We start from the raw sequence: 21,209 nt of genomic DNA on the forward strand, positions 1-21,209 counted from the left end.
TACTGTTTCTTTTTCATTTTTTGAAAGGGAATATACTGTTTCTTAGTATTTGCCTTTCAACAATTATTTTGTATTTTTTAGAAATTAATTTTTATATGTAACAAATTTAAAAAAATCAAATAATTAATGTTTTATTTTGTGAGCAATATTAAAAGTAAAATAATCGAAATATTGCAGTAGTTTAAACTTTTGACAAATAATTAATTTATAAAGGTCATAATAACTTGGGAGTATTTTTGTCATCAATAATAAATGTGTAGAAACATCTTTTAATTTCTTACCCCAATAAATTGCTTTGTTTAGAGGTGGCATTTTCCTACTAAAAAATTTGGTGAGAGAATAAATAAGAAAACTGGAGGAAAATATTTTTCAAAAATTTAATGAGATTTTTTTAATACATATAAATTATATAATTATATCTTTTGAAAGAAATTATATAATTATTTTAAATATTACAAAATTATACTACATTTAAATTTTATTTTTTTAAAAATATTTCTAAATTTATTTTTAAATCTATAAAAATTTCTTGTAAATCATTTCTTTTTCATCCTAAAATTCACGAAAAAAAGAATGAGCAAAATTAAGCTGACAAGTAGATAAAATTATGAAACAATTGAATTTATTCTACCACAATAGAGCCATATCCACATGGCTACCACTTTCTCACGTGACTAGCCGTTGATGACGTCGGTATCCAGCATGGCACATCTTCCACGTGGCAAGTATGTAATATTTTTTTTGGCAATTCTTATGGAAAGAGAAAAATGAAATTGAGAAATAAATGAGTACAAAACAATTGAATTAATTAATTTTTTTTTACAAAAACAATTGAATTAATTAATTTTTTTTATAAATAATAGAATTTATTTTACCACCAACAATAGAGGCATATCCACGTGTCTACCTCTATTTCTCACGTGACTAGCCGTTGATGACGTCGGTATCCAGCATGGCACATCTGCCACGTGGTAGGAGGCTAAGTACATAATATACTTCTCTGCCGCATCTATAACTTATCTACCTCTGTAATGACCAAACCTCTCCCACCTTCTTCTCCGTTGAATAATCCCAAACTGAAGAGAGAAATTATTTTTTTTCTCGTTTAAATAAAAAATTTAGATTTAGAGAGAGAAACATATAGCCAAGCCAACAGCGAAGAGAGAGAGAGCTGCAGAGAGATATTTTCTGGGAAAGTTGAAGAAATTCCTGGAAAGTTCTCAGAGAAAGAGAGAGAGATATGGCAACGCCGTTAACAGGGCTGCAACACAGGGATGGAGGAGGAGGTGTGGCGGTGCTTTCGAATTCACTTAACAAAGTTGAATCTTCCATGAATTCTTGTTTGAAGAGCTCGGAGGAGCACAAGTCTCCGCTCTTGATTTTCTTGTTATTTCACAAAGCGATTCATAAAGAGCTCGATGGGCTCCACCGATTGGCCATGGCTTTTGCTACCGGAAAGCGCACTGATATTGGTCCCTTGCTCGAGCGCTACCATTTCCTTAGGTCGATTTACAAGCACCACTCCAATGCTGAAGATGAGGTCTCAATATATATACGTATATATATATTTCTTTAATATTTTCTTTAAATTTAGTTAGTTTCCGTATTGTGGTGCGTTTGGTTTCCTTGAGAATTGATGAAACGAATTTTAATTCGCCTTTTGAGCTTTTATTTTTGGTTAATGCATCAAAGAATTGGAAGTTTGTGCCTGTGCGCGTACATTGCATAAGATTATACTCTCATTTTAGTCTCTTGAGCAATTTTATCAAAATTTAGTACGTTTATCGATTTTCTGAGCTGAAATGAAATCGATAGTGTAGGAATGTAATGAAATAAAGCTTGATCGTTGTATTTCAGTATCTTCCAAATTTAATATTTTTTTTCTGGCCCTTCTTGCGTTTCGATGCCATACATAATTATTTTTGGGGTTATTGGAGGAATTTATTTCCAAGATCACGGACAGTTACATGGTATAATCGAAATAGGAAAAAAAAATTATAAGGTGAAAGCATGCAGGAAATCCCTCAAGTTGAGTTTTTTCAAGGATCTTGGTCAATGGATGATGAAATGAGTTATTCTCTGGAATTTGGGTGTGAATTTTCAGCGTGTCATGTTAAGAAATCTGCTGCAGCAGCAACTCTTTCGGTTGATATAGCAGCTGCAATTTCAGATACAGTTCATGCAGGAACCTTTTACCATTTCATGTAGGGATATAACTCTGATTCTAGGATTGTCGAAAACATGACTTAATAAGCTTATCAGAAGAAGTTTCAGATTTGAGAGGATGGGTTGATGGAGTTCTTTTGTTGCTTTGGCATTTATAATGGTCTCACAAGCAGCCGATGGTAATTTTAGACCTAGAAGTTGCTTGTTAAGTTTGCAATTCTTAAATGGGTGTATTTTGATACATTTTAAAAAAATGTTGCCTCAGGAAAGAATCTTTATCAGATGATATTCTACACATTAATGCTTTGAAGCCTCTTGGATGTAGGACATATAGTTCTATTATTATTATTGTTAGTTCAAGTTATTTCTGTAGATTCATTTTTAATTAGTTTCCTATGTTATTTAGTACTGTTTGGATTTAGACTCCTAGTGAGAATATAATTTCTTTGTCGGTAATAAGCACTTTGTTTTGTAATTTTTGTTATTTGTCATCAATTAAAGTGACCAGAGATATTTTTAGTTCTGAAAAATTCCTAAAGAGTTCCTGATGATTGTAGCGTTTAGCAAAAGAACTGGTTTTTAAAAAAAAAAAAACACTTCTTGGCATTACTTCCCCCTCTTTATTTATTATGTTGCAGGGAAATCTACTCAAATACTCATAGTAGCTATTCGATGAGATGCTTTTGGTTGTCCATATTTATTATGCCATTGCAGAGATAATGACACTAACAGAATAAATTTTGCAACTGCAGGTAATTTTTCCAGCTCTCGATAATCGTGTGAAGAATGTTGCGCAGACATACTCCCTTGAACATAAGGGTGAAACAAATCTTTTTGATAACCTATTTGAGCTGCTAAGTTCTACAAGGCAAAATGATGAAAATTTCCCAAGGGAGTTAGCATCTTGTACAGGAGCCCTACAAACATCGGTTAGCCAGCACATGGCTAAGGAAGAGGAGCAGGTGCTGCTTCAGTTTTTAATATTTTCTCTTTCATCTACTTATTAAAACTCATAAACCATATTGGAGTTCATGTAACATGTAGAAAAAGAAAAGGAATAAGTTTACTATAATCTATGTGGTTTAGAGAATTATAAGTTATTATTGTTAATTACAATTAAAAAAATCATTCCAAAATAATGTAATGACTATATCACACATTTCTGTTTTGTGTGCGATAGGGTTTATCTTTTACTTCCTCTGCTCTATGGTCCAGTTTTACAGAGTTGATTTGTAGATTTAGTTAAACGGTAATATTGCCTAGTGGTCTATTTATTTTCTGCTACTGCAACTGTAGTTTGCTTTCTTAATAGTATAATTATTTCTTATCAACAGAAGAGAATTACTTTTGACTCTATACCTACTTTTGTTGTGGAAGCAGAATGGAGGTTTTAGTTAAAGCCTAAAGACGTGGATTGGGGAGGAAGTATTTGTTAGGGTTAAAAATAGATAGACACCTTTGTCAACCTTTTATATTCTTACATATGTTACATTTTGAATGTTTAGATTAATTTATTTGGGTATCTTCTATTTAATTATATTATACATAGCACTTTCGTGTTAAATTTGCTAATTACTTTCTTCAAAGGTACCTAAAACTCATCTCTTTGAATATCCAGGTCTTTCCTTTGCTTATTGAAAAGTTTTCATTGGAAGAGCAGGCATCTTTAGTATGGCAGTTTTTGTGCAGTATTCCTGTAAATATGATGGCTGAATTCCTTCCTTGGCTTTCATCATCTATTTCCCCTGACGAATATCAGGACCTGCAGAAATGTTTAAAAGAGATAGTACCAGAGGAAAAGCTTCTACAACAGGTTAGTTTTGGTCTAATTGCTATAATTTTTTCTGCTAAGTTTTTCCATGTATAGATATCTAACTAAACTTCTTGCTTCATGAAGGTTATTTTCACCTGGATGGGAGGGCAAGGCAGCAATAACATGATTAATAGTTGTCTTGATGATTCTCAAATCCAATGTTGTAGTGATTCTGGTTCTAGAAAGTTGGGTGATGGAATAGATGAAGTGTACTGTGCATGTGTGTGCAGGACTGGAAAAAGGAAAAGCATGGATGTTTCTGATACCAGTGGGATGCATCCAATAAATGAAATATTGCTCTGGCATAAGGCTATTAAGAGGGAGTTGAATGAGATAGCCAAGGAGGCAAGGAAGATTCAATCTTCTGGAAATTTTACTAATTTATCAGCTTTCAATGATAGACTGCAATTCATTGCTGAAGTTTGCATCTTTCACAGGTACCTTACCTGAACTGTATTCCAATCATCATGATAGACTGTCATTCATTATGAAAACAATTCATTTCTCTCTACAGCTTAGTTAAGTTTTTTATTTCCAACAAATGTTAGTGTTTTTGTTGGGTGGATTATTTGAATTTGGTGTCATCTGAAGTTTTCCTTGTACTCCACGTATGCAATTGTTTTTATCTTTTGATGTATGCAAATGCAGCTTTATTCAGTCTTCAAGCGACTACCTAGTGTTGTCTGTGCTTATTCTTCTCTACATGATCATCATGCATTATGTTATATGTCCATTAAAAAAAGTAATACATGCATTGAGTTTTGGCTCCAACTTTAGTTCTTTTTCCCTGCATAACCCATATCTGTTTCCTCTAATGAGTCTCGTCACTGCAGAAAAAAGATTTAATCTTATACCCTATTATGATAATATCTTATTTTATTTTTTCAGATCAATATTAGATAACTTTTTTCCCTCTCTCTTTTAATTGAGTATTGATTCTTTTCTGGTCGCAGTATAGCTGAGGACAAGGTCATATTTCCAGCAGTAGATGGAGAATTTTCTTTCTTCCAGGAGCATGCTGAAGAAGAAAGTCAGTTCAATGAGTTTAGATGTTTAATTGAAACCATTCAAAATGCAGGAGCAGTCTCTACTTCGGAAGCTCAATTTTATGCAAAATTGTGCTCGCATGCTGATCAAATAATGGAAACCATACAGAGGCATTTCAGTAATGAAGAAGTGCAGGTGACCTTTCATTAGTCATTCGATAACTTAATATGGATCTAATAGAGAACTTAAAGAAAGTGCTTAAGGGTGGGAGGAGATGTAGTGGTGTGCAGAGAAAGACTTTTTTTTTTTGTGTGTGATATTACAAGAATATCATGTAGCAAGGAAGTTAATAAATGGCATATTATCATATTTTACCTTTTGGCTTGAATTAATATTAGAAATGCTGCAGTGTCTCTTCTTCTTTTTTTTTTTTTTTGGATAACTTAAACTAATGTTTTTTTTTCTAAAAGAATCTGCTAACTGTTTAGCATGTCTAGGTTCTTCCACTTGCAAGAAAGCACTTCAGCTTCAAGAAGCAACGCCAGCTTTTGTATCAAAGTCTATGCATGATGCCCTTAAAGTTAATTGAGCGGGTCTTGCCATGGCTGGTGGAATCACTGACTGAGGAGGACATACAAAACTTTCTTAGGAACATTCAATTGGCAGGTCATATTATATGCTTTATTTCGTCACTTGCTGAAAGACTTACTATTTGTGGAATTTTCTGTCTGTATTTTTATTTTCTTTGTGACAAGATGTGGTTCTGTGCTTCAGCTCCAGCTGCAGATTCTGCTTTGGTAACACTTTTTTCTGGTTGGGCTTGTAAGGCTCGTAACCAAGGTCTATGCTTGTCTTCAGGAGCCATTCGTTGTTGTCCAGTAAAAAGGCTAAGCGATATTGAAGAGGATCTTATTCCATCAGTTTGCTCATGTGCGTCTGCATTGACTGCTAAAGATATCTTGATTTCTGCTCAAAATGTAGATAAAAGGCCAGTCAAAAGAAATGCAGCTGAATCAAGGAAAAATAGTCGATCGCCATACACCTCAGAGGCTGTAAATGACCAAAAACAGTGTTGTAGTGATCAGTCTTGTTGTATCCCAGGATTAGGAGTAAATATCAATAATCTGGGCCTAAATTCTCTATTTGTGGCTAAGTCTTTGCGTTCCTTGTCTTTTAGCTCTTCTGCTCCATCTCTTGATTCCAGTCTTTTTGTATGGGAAACAGATAATAGCTCTTTTGATTTTGGCCGTGGAGAGCGACCAATCGATACTATTTTTAAGTTTCATAAAGCCATACGCAAAGACTTGGAGTATTTGGATGTTGAATCTGGAAAGCTTAATGATTGTAACGAGACGTTCCTACGTCAGTTTATTGGGAGGTTTCGTCTTCTTTGGGGTTTATACAGAGCTCATAGCAATGCTGAGGATGATATAGTGTTTCCAGCGTTGGAATCCAAAGAGGCCCTTCATAACGTCAGTCATTCATACACACTAGACCATAAGCAAGAAGAAAAGCTATTTGAAGATATTTCATGCGTTCTTTCCGAACTTTCGCTCCTTCATGAAAGCTTGCAGAAGGAAAAATTAAACAAGGATTCTAGTGAAAGTAGCACTGAATATTCTTCTGCCAACAGACTTGACTATACTAGAAAGTATAATGAACTATCTACTAAGTTGCAAGGGATGTGCAAATCTATTAAGGTGACACTGGATCACCATATATTTAGGGAAGAACTTGAGCTGTGGCCGTTGTTTGGTAGGCACTTCTCTGTGGATGAGCAAGACAAACTTGTCGGTCGTATAATTGGGACTACTGGTGCTGAAGTGCTACAGTCAATGTTACCCTGGGTCACTTCTGCACTTACTCAAGATGAGCAGAATAAGATGATGGACACCTGGAAGCAGGCAACAAAAAATACAATGTTCAATGAGTGGCTCAACGAATGCTGGAAAGGAACTCCAGAATCACCTCCGTACACTGAATCATCAGAAGTTAGCATTCCTCAGAAAGGTGTGTATTTTGGTCAGTACATTTTCCATGTCGGAGAAATTACTTTGCATTCTCTTAAACGGAGATCAGTTTTGCAGATATTTTTAAGACATAGTGTTGGTTTTGGGATTTTTCAATACTTCCTACTTGGTTTAGGCCATGTTAATTTTCTGAATTCATGTGGTATCAAGTAGAGGGTTTGATATTTGAAAAGTCTCTTTTCACGTTTTTTATCAATTAAAAATAGAAAGAAATCCAGCTTCAGCATAAAAGAAAAGGGTTAGATCTCATTAACAAGTTCACTATTAGATAAAGAATATGATTCAAGTAGACTCAAAAGGCTTTGTCTTGTTAAATTGTAAGTTTTTTCTGTTGCCATCACAATAAATCTGACACCACTTTCAAACTATCAAGTATTGTCCATCTACAAATCCTCATTTTTGCAGTCGTGCAACACCACACCATGGTATCATATGTTTGCAGTGTTAATTTGTGTTTCATCATATATTTTAAGCGACAAATATAAAGTAAAAGTTTTACTAAATAAATCTGCACGCTAATCATACATATATTTAGTTCACGACTTGAAATTATGTTATTGTTAAGAAGGAATATATGACCTTCTCTATTTATTCTCTATAGTATATGTATCAATTTAGGTACCGTATGTTTCTTGAAAGTGTTTAAAGGTCTCTATTTATTCTCTATTGTATGTTAACTTTTCTACTTATTCTCAAAATTTTTAAATGAAGCTGCTTGTGCTTTGTCCTGTCTTAAAAATCTACTTTACATTGAAGAGATATCTTCTACATTTTTCTTGACCTGATAGTGCCTTTTAAACTTTGGTTTTGGAGATGATGATTGTCAGCTTAGGAAATGGTATACCCTTTGCAGTGCAAATCCTATACAAAATGCAAGCAAACTAGTATGATTTGCTAATTTATTATCACTAATATGATCTTTACACTTGTTTTCTTCTTCGTGTGGTAAGAATTTTCTAATTAGTTTGTGGATATGGTATGCGATTTTATTCAAAACAATTTTGAGCTTATTTTAAGCTCTCATTTTTTTCCCTCTAGGTTTTGAATATCAGGAAAGCTTGGACCAGGTGGATCAAATGTTCAAGCCTGGTTGGAAAGATATTTTCCGTATGAATCAAAATGAGCTTGAGGCAGAGATTAGGAAGGTTTACCGTGATTTGACTCTTGATCCAAGGAGAAAAGCATATCTTGTACAGAATCTTATGACTAGGTTAGTATTGAAGGTAGTTTTTTCATGCTTTGATATGACATTGATTTAATCTTAAGTCACGAGTCCGAAACCATTAATGTATAACTGGATTGTTTAGCCGCTGGATAGCAGCTCAGCAGAAGTTACCCAAAACAACAGCAGGAGAAACTTCAAGTTGTGAAGATGTTGCAGGACGCTCACCCTCATTTCGAGGTGATCCAGAGAAAAAAGAGTTTGGGTGTGAGCACTACAAAAGAAACTGCAAGCTTCGTGCTGCTTGCTGTGGCAAGTTGTTTACTTGTAGATTTTGCCATGACAACGTGAGCGACCACTCTATGGATAGGTAATTTTTAAGTACAAGTGCTTTCATTTTATGTGGGCCATCATATTGTGATTTTATTTGTTTATTTGTTTTTTTCATACAATTTAGGAAATTGACGACAGAAATGATGTGCATGGGCTGCCTGAAGATTCAACCAGTTGGACCTACATGTACAACACCCTCATGCAATGGCCTCTCCATGGCAAAATATTACTGCACCATTTGCAAATTTTTTGATGATGAAAGGTAGAGGAGTCTATGTTTATTTGGGAGTTATCAATAATTAGCATTAGTAGTTCAGCTATTCTAGTATATATATAATTTCTTTTACTTATAACGATCTTGCAATTTTTAACAATTATTACATGTGAAATGATCTCTTGTTTTACTTGACTCAAAAAAATTATATTTGTGGGCTGTGAAACTTTCCCTGCTTGACTTGAAACTACATTAGTTATCTTAGAGGTTAAAGGGGGAGCTAGAATCTCCTGAGGGATCAATTTAATGTTAAAAAGAAGGATGATACGAAGTCTTAAAGAAATAAAAACAAGAATACGGTGAAGAGTGTTGTGTCATGACAAATTTTTAGCTACAACATTTTTTGTTCTTCATGTTGAATGCTTATATTTTGTAAATTGTATTGCTGCTCTCTACAAGAAGTCAAAATTTAATTGGTGAAAATCTGGCCCTAAGTTTACTATATGTTATTGTTAATCCATTATTGGAAAAACTAGGGCAATTCCAACTTAATGAGATGGACATACTTGGTTTTACGCTTTCCATTTTGAAAATGTTTGGTTTTCACATTAAAAGATAGAGAGTGAGACAGTCAATGTTAACATTTCAGTGTGTTGTAAATCTATATGTGAAAATTACCTACACACCATTGTTTTATCTGAAAAGAATCAGACCTTGGTTTTAGAAGAGTTTGAAGTAAGGTCAGAGGAAGGAGACTAGGTAAAGAATTTTTCTGCTGTACAAAAAGAAAACTCCTCTTGAAATTCAGAGGTCATGTTCTGAATAGATTATTATTATTGCTGTTTTAATTAGAGCTGAGTAGAGATGTAGCCATGTGATGAAGATAAAAGCAAACCTTACCATTAATCACAGTTTTTTTTTCTTTTTTCTTTTTTCTTCAATAGGTATGCTGTTTGTTGTGTTTGTTTGGACAATATGTCTGTATAGAAACTTAATTTCAGCTTCTATTTGTGGCAATGTTCTTGTGTGTCCATTACTTTTAATATTGCACACTCTCATTTGTGTTTACATTTTGTTGCCTTAAATTCCAAGATGTGTGCTCAGCAGGCCTCTCATTCCTCATCCAACGAAATATGTTGTGTCTATGCCTCAAAACTAATATAACTGTAGGCTTGAAAATATTTAAGAATAATACAAATAAGTAATGATACTAATATTGTGACTCAAAACGTAGATAGAAGCTCTTCTACAATTATAGCTCTAGTAGAAAACAGAACTAAGATGCATGATTTGGTTTACTAGTTTTTAGCTTTCCAGTTTTGTACTCAGCAAGTTTTGTGTTTTTTCTTTTTCTTTTTTCTTCAGGACTGTCTATCACTGCCCATTTTGCAATTTATGCCGCGTGGGGAGGGGTCTTGGCATTGATTATTTTCATTGCATGACATGCAACTGTTGTCTTGGCATTAAGTTAGTGAATCACAAATGCCTTGAGAAAAGTTTAGAAACAAACTGCCCCATCTGTTGTGATTTTCTTTTTACATCAAGTGCAGCAGTTAGAGCTCTACCTTGTGGCCATTACATGCATTCTGCTTGCTTTCAGGTCTCTGCGACTTTCATACTGTTTATTTTTTGCCATTATTTTTAAGTTTCTAAATTACCAAATTAATTTCTTTTAAGAAAATATATGAAAGAATGGTATAATGTTATTTATAACCTTTTTTACAAAGAAATTTTGATCTCATATCTTCTCAATATCTGTTAGGCGTACACTTGCAGTCACTATACCTGTCCAATTTGCAGCAAATCTTTAGGAGATATGGCGGTAAGAGAACTCTCTCTCTCTCTCTCTCTCTATCTCTTAATTTCTGGCAGCAACCCTTATCATATTGTACAAAATTGATAAATCATTCATCTTTCACCCTATTACAACAAGTCAGATATCAACCAACATCCTCTTTCTTAGAATTGGATTAAAAAATGTCATTTCTGAGTCAGGTTCTGTTCCCATCTAGTTCTACTGGACAAAAAACATTTACAACGCTTGAACTAAATAATTATCAAAGTTGCTGAACAATTTTTTTTTTTATTGAAGTTCTAATCCAATTTCCATTAGACACAGAATTTGTGGAAAGGCAAAATTGTTATAGCGGCATTTACTAACATGCTTGTTATGTGTCAAATTACTGGAGTGCTGCTTTTTTTTTTGCTGGCTAGTAGCTTCTGATCTAGATTTATGTAGAGTGAGATTATTGTCTGTACTTTTTGGGGGGATAACTATTTATTGGGTTAATATTTTGGTGCCTGATGGCTATTATATGGACAATGTTGCACGAAAGTTAATGACACTGTCTCTTGATTTCTCTTCCTTCGTCTTCAGGTATATTTTGGCATGCTTGATGCTTTGCTGGCTGCTGAGGAACTTCCAGAGGAGTACAGGAACCGTTGTCAGGTACATAGCTGATAATCATATAATTTTGGTTGTTCTTTTTTATTATTGACAGTCTTTTGTATGCATGTTAAACCATTGTATTTTGTTTGTATCATAATTGTAATGATTCTTTTAAAAAGCCTTACAGCCTTGCCTCATGTTTCACATGCATAAAGTTTATATCTGGATGTACCTTTTGCTTTCTTATTTGTTTCCAAAAAAACTTGCTCCTCTGTCATTGGATAAAAAGCTGAAAATGTACACCTCTATATTAGTGAATTCATTGCTGCTTTTAAAATTGAAATGGTCTGGTAACAAGTGTTTTTAAGTTATGTTGCATTACCATATATTCATGTTAATGCAGGATATTCTGTGTAACGACTGTGATCGAAAGGGCAGCACACGCTTTCACTGGCTATATCACAAGTGTGAGAATTGTGGTTCTTACAACACCCGAGTGATCAAGACAGACTCAGCGATTCCCGACTGCTCTTCATCACATTAGTGAATGAGACTTCACAAAAAGGTGAAGATATAATATTTTGTAGATACTTGTATAGGCCATTCAGTTTTCTTTGCATGGAAATCGGTCAATATCTGTTTTTTTTTCTTGCATTCATGCAAGCTCAGACACATGAAATTTTATAGATGTTCTTATATGTGTCAAGTATTTGGAGATATGATATAGGAGAGTAAAAATCACTGAAATGCGGTCATGTACAGCTACTAGCAGCACCTTTTTTGGTGCAGAATTTTTTTACCAGCTAATCTGTTACCTGAGATTATCATTCCACAACGGTTTATTTATTTTTTAATTTTAGTTTCCTTTCGTAAACAACAATGATTACCTGTTTATAACACAGTTATGAAAGGGAATTTTTTTTTCAATAATATGTGAAAATATAATTTAATAAGAAAAAATAAACAGTTAAAAAAAATATGGGAATGCTAAAAAAAAAAAAAGCTATCACTTGTTGGGGGAGTGGCTTTCACGCAATCAACAGCTCTTTCTTTTAATATGTAAATAAAGGAGAGTACCAAAAGCGTTTTGCTCTTCGTAAATAACCTTGAGACTCTTCTGTATTGATTACAGATAATGCCTTGAATAGGTTTGAATGTATTAACCTTTTGAAGCGGAGAAAGTGTGGTAAGGATGGCAACCTTGCAACTAAACTAAATATGTCTAATGCTTATGACATGTGGTGTGGTTTTTCCTGCGTTGCATGTGGGCTTTCATGAGGAATGGTTAGTAAAATTCACTCTTTTATTCCTACGTTGAGTTACTTTGTGCTTGTTAATGTTGAGCCTTGTGAAAATATTCTTCCAAACATGGGTCTTAGAGATCCATTTTTTTTCCCTTGAATTGCGTTGAGGGTCCCATCTTCTTTACTCCGGACGGTGTTTTAAGAGGTTTGCCTTGTGGGCGCAGTAACACCCTGTTCTCCTATCTTAAATCCTTACTCTAAACTTTAGGTAAAGGATGGACTTAAACGAATGTAAGCATGTAAATAACCTTTTTATTTATAAACTGAGAAATAGGACAAAAAAAGAAAGTTATTTTAGGATCCCTTAAAAAACATTTTAAACTGTTACATGTAGTATGAAGTACTAAATACAATCATAAAACCAAATTCAGAGTTTCTTAAACAAAAAGACATGACATTTAAACCTATTTGACTCGTTTGCATGCTGGACTTTTTTGTGGTTGCTGTTTTGGCTGTGGTTCCCTTCTTGGTTTGCAGAAGAAGGAGAAGACTGAGAAATTTTGGCCATTCAAAGACAAATGGTGTTGCTGTCAGTGGCAATGGTGCATTTTCTTGCTCGGAAAATGTTTATTGATTCCCTCTACTGGTGATTCAAAAGGTTATTGATGGCTTTAGTGAAACTTGGTTATTGGGGTTGGCTTTGGGAAGGTCTGGGAAGATCTACAAAAGAGTTCTTAGAGAATAGTCATTAAATATGCACTGGTGTGATCAAAGTTCTCCAACTCAACACCACAAACCCTAGACTTTGTCTTTACCTGCAGAACATAATAACTGTGTGCTAATGCCGGAAAGGAAAAATCAAACCACAACGAAAAACTTAACATTATAGATCTAATTCAACATAGCTTAACATATTCTTATCGTAACTCTTAACAAGCTTTACCACGCAGCTCAATTGGCTTACCATCATGTTTTTTACATTATTCGATGATGTCTCACCTTATGACCTTCACAGTCTAAAACATCTGTACCAGTGTGCCCTTACATGCCCTTGCGACCTTTACTTACTACCCCATCCAACTTATCTTATTCAAGTTCCTATTCACATCACAAATAAATACAACATAAACTATTCAACATAGAATCACATACTATTTACATCCAGACACGCATCATTCACATTTGTGAATTTGCGCCACCGCATCTCATAGAATAATAACAAGTCAACACACAACAGGTGACCTTGCGTTATCACACACCCATAATAACTCATGTACTCAAGAGCATTGCTACATCACTAACATGCACATATCAGCCTAACAGTTGTGATCTTGCATCACATATTGTTCGATCCAAAACGTTTGAAATGTGAGATTATTCCATGTTTTATTTGAAAGGAAAAAAATAATTTCACAATATTGAATCAACAATAATACTGCATGGATTGTTATGCGTGTGGTTTGCTGTATCAAATTTACCAATTATTTTACTTAAGATTTTAATAGCTATTTCAGTATAGCAGTAGCAAGAATCTAACCCACGGAGGCTACTAATTCACTTTATTACCCAATTTAATAAAAGTTAACACATGAAGGTTGATGATGCATAAAGTAAAAAAAAAAAGAATTAAACCCAATAGCAAAAATAATGGATGAAAAATATGATGATTAAAGCAGTTAAGAGATCATTCGCCACCACTAAATAATCATTAAAGCAGTTAACAATATTATTGAATTTTATTCCCTACTAAATTACTAAGCATAGATAACACTAAAGTTGTTATTATCCCAATCTCCCAATTTAATCAATTAAAGTTAAACACTCTTAATTAATTCTATCCACTAAACAACGTAAAGGAAAAACACAAAAAATTTAATTTAGTAAAAGTATTAAGTGAAATGGAGATAAGTTAGTCTAAGAAATAAACTCATAAAACTTGCAATCTATTTAACCTATGTCATATTTCTCATCATAATTAAAACAAGCTTTGATATTAATCTCAATTACAATTTAGCACTCAAAACCTAGAATTCTAAATGATTAGTTGAACATAAATTCCAAGATGATAGTAGATTAAAGTGAAACCATATTTAGGAGCTCTCTAAACAAGATCAAAACAATAATCATGAAATAAAGCAAAGATGAATATGAACAATTTGATAATTGGGAATAGAAAACAATCAATATTATTAAGACCTCTAAACCATGTCTAGGGCTTTATATTGCCCTTAACTTAATAAAAGTATAATCCATAGAAACTACAAACATTAATACAACAAACATTATAGCAATACGTAGATCAAAGAGAGAAAGTAAAAGAAAGAAAAACTCGATGATCGATTGCGCAATTCAATCTTTAGTTCGACTTGTGATCCTCTTGATTTTTTTTGTAGCCTCTATAAAGTGATTCTCTCTCTAGATGAACTCTAAAAGTCCTATTTATAACCCTCTAAAAATGACCTAAAACTTAAAATTTGAACCAATCGAACGGACATTGCCTAGGCGCTTGAAAAGTGGCGCCTAGGTGCTCAGGCGGTTTGATTTCTTCAAATTTTACGTTGTGCCCACTGACACTATTTTGACCATAAATTTCTTGATATGACTCGGAATTGGATGATTAGTAATGCTATGGAAAGCTGAGAAAAAGTTCTACAACTTTTAATTTTGGCACAATTCCCAAAAGATGGCTTGAGAAATGTCAAAATAGAGCATGAAGTTATAGGCTTGTAATACTGAGCTTAAACGTCATATGTAAAACATCCCAAACTTAGCATTTTCACCCATAATGTCTTGGAACTCCTAAAAATACAAAATAAACTAATTAAACATATAAATAAATAATCAAGTGCATAATCATTGAAGAATAATGAATTAAAATAGATAAATTTGACACTTATCATATTCCCCTACACTTGACCTTCGCTCGCCCTCGAGCAAACAAAATAAGAACTTCTTAAGCAATGCGCTTGTCAAAAATAATATTTGTCTCAATGATTATACAATTAAGCACTATACCTAAGGTGTAACGAGTTTAAAGTAAGGATATTTTTTTCTTTTTCATTTCATAAGGCTCACATATAGGGGTTTAAAAATAAAAGAAAACAAAGGGATATAATTAAAACTCAAAATGGGTAACTAGGAAAAAGTTAGCTTGAAAAGCTGAATTGTTTGAAAGAAATTGCCTAGATCATATCCCTAATCATATGTAACTTATAAATTTCTCCTCAAATGATTATCAAATAAGTTCTAGAGTGGTAGAAACTAAAAAAAATGTTATCTTAGCATGCATAAATCTTTCTAAGTACTAGCTGTTGGAAAAACTTATACAAGATCTTTATTTATTTTCATGTATATCTAATATTAAACAAATTAATACGAGATAGCCTAAAACATGTTTCTAAAATTGAATTCAAAGAGAAACAAATAATATAATACTTATAGTATACGCAGCGGAATTAAGAGTCCTTCCTTCAGTTTCTCTAACTCTTGTATCCTTTCTGTCGCAGAGTATTATCAAGAAACTGAACCTATCTTCTATTTTCTTCACAATCTTCCAATGTATCCTTAGAACCACCTAGACTAGTGTGGGCAATTCTCAACACATGAGATAGATATAGAGAGAAGAAGAGAAAATAACAAAGTGGCTTAGAAAATGACTTGTGTTTAGAGAGAATCTAAAATTATCAGAAAATCTGACTTGTGACTTATCAAACTTCTCAGAAATCTTAACTGATGACTTCTCTCTAAGCACTCATTTTATAGACTCAATTAGGCCATTTAATTTAATTAAAAAATCAATAAAATAATATCCATTTTGAAGCCCTAGGTCGAAATTATCATGGGCTATATGCCCGTGAAATTTCCCATTTGATTATAAGCCCATTGGACTTAAAATCAATGCCTGTATTATTTTCTATTGATTTAATTAATTAAATATTTAGTTTAAATCATTTATCAAATTAATTATTTATAATTTGAACCTTGATTTAAATTTATTTATTAATTTAGATACCAATTTATCTTAATTAATAAATCTGCCATAATTTCTCTTTTCTTCTCAAAATTACACAACTCTGTGAAACTATCCAAAATTGACCTGGTCAACTTTGATAATTCTAATTGATGATTAAATCAATTAATTGAGACTATCTAGATGATTTTATCCAAGGTACAATGGGGACCATGGGCCTATGAAATCAAGCTCCAATAAGTTATCATAAATCTAACAAATAAATTTACTAACTTATTAATTCCCCGTGACTCCACTATAGACTTGGAATTGCACTCTTGAATTCATAGAACGCTCTATAACAAATATAGATACGCTATTAATTATCCATTGTTACAACCATAATTGTCACTCAATCCTCTATAGACGGTCTACAATGAGATAGGACTAAAATACCGTTTTACCCCTCATTGTATTTTATCCTTAAAACACTTAGTTCCTTGTAAATGATATTTCAGTAAACTAATTTAATTACTGAAATGAGATCTCTATCATTTAACACCTTGAACCAAACTAAAAGGAAACCATCGTTTCACTTCTTCATCAGAAGCTATAGATGTTCATATCTATGATTAACACTCCCACTCAATTATACTACCGAGTTCCCAAGATGTAAGTATGGGCTAGTCCGTAGGGTAAGCTGGTAACGAACAAGTCAAAGAACTCAAATAATACAATCAGTTAGAATACTAACCACTCAGAATTGAGATTGAATTGACCTATGGTCAACTATATGATATGACTAGAAAAGATAATAACGGTATGTTTACTTATCTTATCAACTGTCAATATCGGTCCTGTCCGATGTAACAAATACATCCGATCTTATCTACTTTGCTAATGTTCTTACTATAATGTGTAAGTAGATCATATCGTAGATTGGCAAGTCAGTGTAAATCCGGTGCACTGACTAATCTTAGGACTAACTTATTTTGAACATATAATCATATTTATATTCTACTGTGATTACGTCACGATAAATAAGATTAGCTATATGCTCAGGATTTAATAGAAGTTATATTAAACAAATAATCATGAAAATAAAACATGTGAGCAAAGTGATTGACCAAGTCAAAAAATGATTTCTATTATTTTATTGATAATAAAATGAGATTACAAAGAATTTGGGTTTTAATTAGGGGATAAAACCCCAACACTAGCAACTAAGTAAATTCAATCATATGCATAAGTTCAAAATTAAGAATCATGTCTAAGCAGTAATCAAAAAAAAATTCAAGCACACAATTCATGCAAAATCTATCATTCTCCTAGAATCATATCAATCGTAATAAGAAATATTTTCATTGATTAATTACTTTCAACTTAACTATGCTTTACTACTAAAACTAATGAAAATAATAATAAAAAAAGGATAGAACATGACAGTTATCCTCCCCCCCCCCCAACAGTTAATATAAGCTTTGTTTAACGTCGTTAGCTATATTGAATGTTGTGCTCATGATCATTATGTTGGATCTTTTAACTAAGCCTCCTTCCTCGTATACTCATCGATGGAATCAAACACATTAACTTTGATCACTTCACCATCAAATTCCATTCCAAGTGTTCGCGCCTTGACATCCAGTTTTGTATTTGTAGTAAGCAAGAATGGCCTCCAAAATAGAACCTGTACCAAAACATCTTTAACTACCCCTAGGGGATAAGCATTAGTGTGATAAGCCAGTTGAATTATAACACCTGCTACTTTGAATGGCCCAAGATTTAAGGAAGCATAAGTATAATAAAAAATAACAATAATAGATGCTCCTAAATCTATCATACAGTGATCAAACTTGGTTTTACCAATGGTGCATGGAATTGTAAATATGTAGGGTCCTTACACTTGGGTGGAAACTTCCTTTGGAGAACAACGAAAACGTTCTCCCCAACACTTATTTTTTTTCATCACCTCTTAGCTTCTATTTATTAGTACGCAAATTTTTAAGATAATTTACATATTGTTGCACTTGCTTGATTACATCTATGAGAGGTATATAAATTACAACCTGTTTAAAAGCTTCAAATATCTCCTTGTTCGCCTCTTCTTTCTTAGAATTTTTTAACCAGCTCAGAAAAGGTGGAGGAGTTTCATAGGTTGGTACGATTAATTTGTATGACATTTTATGTGATGATGGACCAATTGAAGTGGAAGTTTCAACCCATGTGGAGAAGATCCATCTGGGTTGAATTGTTGACTCCTTGAGTTTGAATCAAATAACGTGTTGCTTGGTGAGGTGGTAAGTCAAGTTGTGTACCACTTTGGAAAGTTAGGGCACTAACATTCTATATTGGGTTACTTTCCAGCTATGAAGGAAATTCTCCAGAATTCTGAGCTTCAAGCTTCCTTAGAGATGTAGAAATTTGTTCCATTGTATTCTCCAAATTCTAGAAAGATGCCTGGGTACTATGGAGAGTTGCCTGAAAGCTCTGTTGAAATTGCATGTTACTCTGTTGAAACTACATATTGTTATGTTGCATCTGCACATTAGTAGTGACCAAGGTTTTAATCATGTCGGCAAGAGATGGCTCTTGATCTTGTGGAGATGTATGAAGAGGTTGTTGAGGACAAGGAGCATAAGCTTGCTACAATCTCTATTGAAGTTGAAGTTTGGGTATTCAAGGCTTTAATGAGATCTCCCATTGATGGATCTAAATTTTGTGGCACGAAATCATTATTTAAGATGGGTAGTAGTAATTTGACTCAACATGTTGATTTATCTCACCATAGAAAGTATTAGAATAATCTTTCCATTCTGAAGTGTAATTGTTAACGTAGGGATCATATCTATTCACTTGTGGCGAGACATTGATTGAATAATATAATTGTTTATAGTACATCGCCATGCCTCCAACCAAATTCTATGATAGTCTTTAAAACATACCACATCTAATAGACCAAGTTAGTATAGAAAAAAATGAATAACAAATTAAACTAAAATAGTCCCGACAAAGACTCTAAAAACTTGATGTGAGTCGTTTTCCTTATCAAATTTAACAATTATTTTATGTAAGATTTTACCAACTACTTTAGTAACGTGATAACAAGAGTCGAACCCATGCGACCTACTAATTCACTTTATTTCCCAATTTAATAAAAAGTTAAGACTAGGGGCTTTTGTGAGGCAAAAGCAAAAATAAATAAAAGCAATAGCAAAAACAACGGATGGAAATATGATGATTAAAGTAGTTTAGAGACCATTCACCACCACTAAACAATCATTCAAGCAATTAGCAATATGATTGAATCTTATTCCCTACTAAATTACTAACCATTATTAACACTAAAATCATCATCATCCCATTCTCCAAATTTAATCAATTAAAGTTAAGCACCCTTAATTAATTCTATTCACTAAACAACCTAAAAAAAAAACACCAAAAATTTAACTTAGCAAAAGCATTAAGCACAATGGAGATAGGTTAGTCTAAGCAATAAACCTATAAAACAAGCAATCTATTTAACTTAGGTTGTATTTTTCATCATAATTAAAACCAACTTTGACATTAATCTCAATTACAATTTATCACTCAAAACCTAGAATTCTAAACGATTAGGTGAATATAATTTCCAAGATGATAGTAGATTAAAGCAAAACCCTATTTAAGAGCTCTCCAAACACGATCAAAATAATAATCATGAAATTAAGCACCGATGAATATGTACAATTTGATAATTGGGAATAAAAAACAATAAATATTATTAAAAACTCAAAATCATGTCTAGGGCTTTGAAATTTCCCTTAACCTAATAAAAGTCTACTCCATGAGAACTACAATTCATAACCCGATGATCAATCGTGCAATTCAATATTCACTTTGGCTTGTGATCATCTTTATTATCTATTTTGTAGCCTTTATAAAGTCCTTCTCTCTATAGACGGACTCTAAAACTCTTATTTATAACCCTCTAAAAATTGCATTTAAAATAACCTAGAAACCTAAAATTCAAACTAATCGTACGAACAACACTTAAGCTCTTGAGCATTCCACAGCCTCAAAAACCTAGTAGTGCCTAGGCGCATGAACAGTGGCACCTAGGTGCTCAGGTGATTTGATTTCTTCAACTTTCCTACTGCACCCACTGATGTTATTTTGACCATAACTCTCTCAATATATCTTTGAATTGGACGATTAAAAATGATAAGGAAAGTTGAGAATAATATCTACAACTTTTATTTCTAGCATAACTCCCAAATCATGGTTGGAGAAATGTCAAAATCGAGCGTGAAGTTATAGGCTTGTAGTGCCGAGCTTAAACGTTGCATGTAAAACATCCCAAACTTAGCATTTTTCACTCATAATGTCTTGGAACTTCTAAAAACACTAAATATACTAATTAAACATATAAATAAATAATCAAGTGCATAATTATAGAAGAATAAAGAATTAAAAATAGACAAATTTGACACTTATCATATTGAATCACCAAGTCTTAGAAGGATGAAAGAAACCACTGGGGGTACCTATGTTGGGGTTTTATGCCCTAATTAAAACCCAATTTCTTTGTAATCTCATTTTATTATCAATAAAAGAATAAAAATCAATTTTTGACTTGGCCAATCACTCTGCTCACATGTTTTATTTTTATGATTATTTGTTTAATATAAACTTCTATTAAATCCCGAGCATATAGCTAATCATATTGATAGTGACGTAATCACAGTAGAATATAAATATGATTATATGTTCAAACATAAGTTAGTCCTAAGATTAGTCAGTGCATAGGATTTACACTGACTTGCCAATCTACGATATGATCTACTTACACACTGTAGTGTTATGTTCTTTCCAAAACATTAGCAAAGTATGTAAGATTGGATGTATTTGTTACACCGAACTGGACCGATATTGATAGTAGAAAG

The 21,209-nt window shown here is 33.0% G+C and overlaps 1 protein-coding gene across 2 annotated transcripts; it reads left to right on the top strand.

The window, feature by feature from the left end:
- Window positions 1-1,032: 1,032 nt before the first annotated feature.
- LOC133830945 (zinc finger protein BRUTUS) lies at window positions 1,033-11,918 on the top strand. Of its 2 annotated transcripts, none has more exons than XM_062261064.1 (14): window positions 1,033-1,540; window positions 2,919-3,128; window positions 3,785-3,979; window positions 4,064-4,416; window positions 4,933-5,161; window positions 5,464-5,632; window positions 5,741-6,988; window positions 8,035-8,206; window positions 8,304-8,528; window positions 8,616-8,753; window positions 10,071-10,305; window positions 10,468-10,527; window positions 11,083-11,154; window positions 11,498-11,918. In XM_062261064.1, exons 1-14 carry the CDS (start codon window positions 1,241-1,243, stop codon window positions 11,636-11,638), a joined length of 3,747 nt encoding a protein of 1,248 aa, XP_062117048.1. In that variant the 5' UTR covers window positions 1,033-1,240; the 3' UTR covers window positions 11,639-11,918. The 2 variants fall into 2 exon arrangements, with proteins under 2 accessions (XP_062117048.1, XP_062117049.1); XM_062261065.1 differs by having other exon boundaries at window positions 5,741-6,976.
- The last annotated feature ends 9,291 nt before the right edge of the window (window positions 11,919-21,209 follow it).

The sequence above is a fragment of the Humulus lupulus genome, chromosome 4, assembly GCF_963169125.1.
Source record: "Humulus lupulus chromosome 4, drHumLupu1.1, whole genome shotgun sequence".
Taxonomy (NCBI): domain Eukaryota; kingdom Viridiplantae; phylum Streptophyta; class Magnoliopsida; order Rosales; family Cannabaceae; genus Humulus; species Humulus lupulus.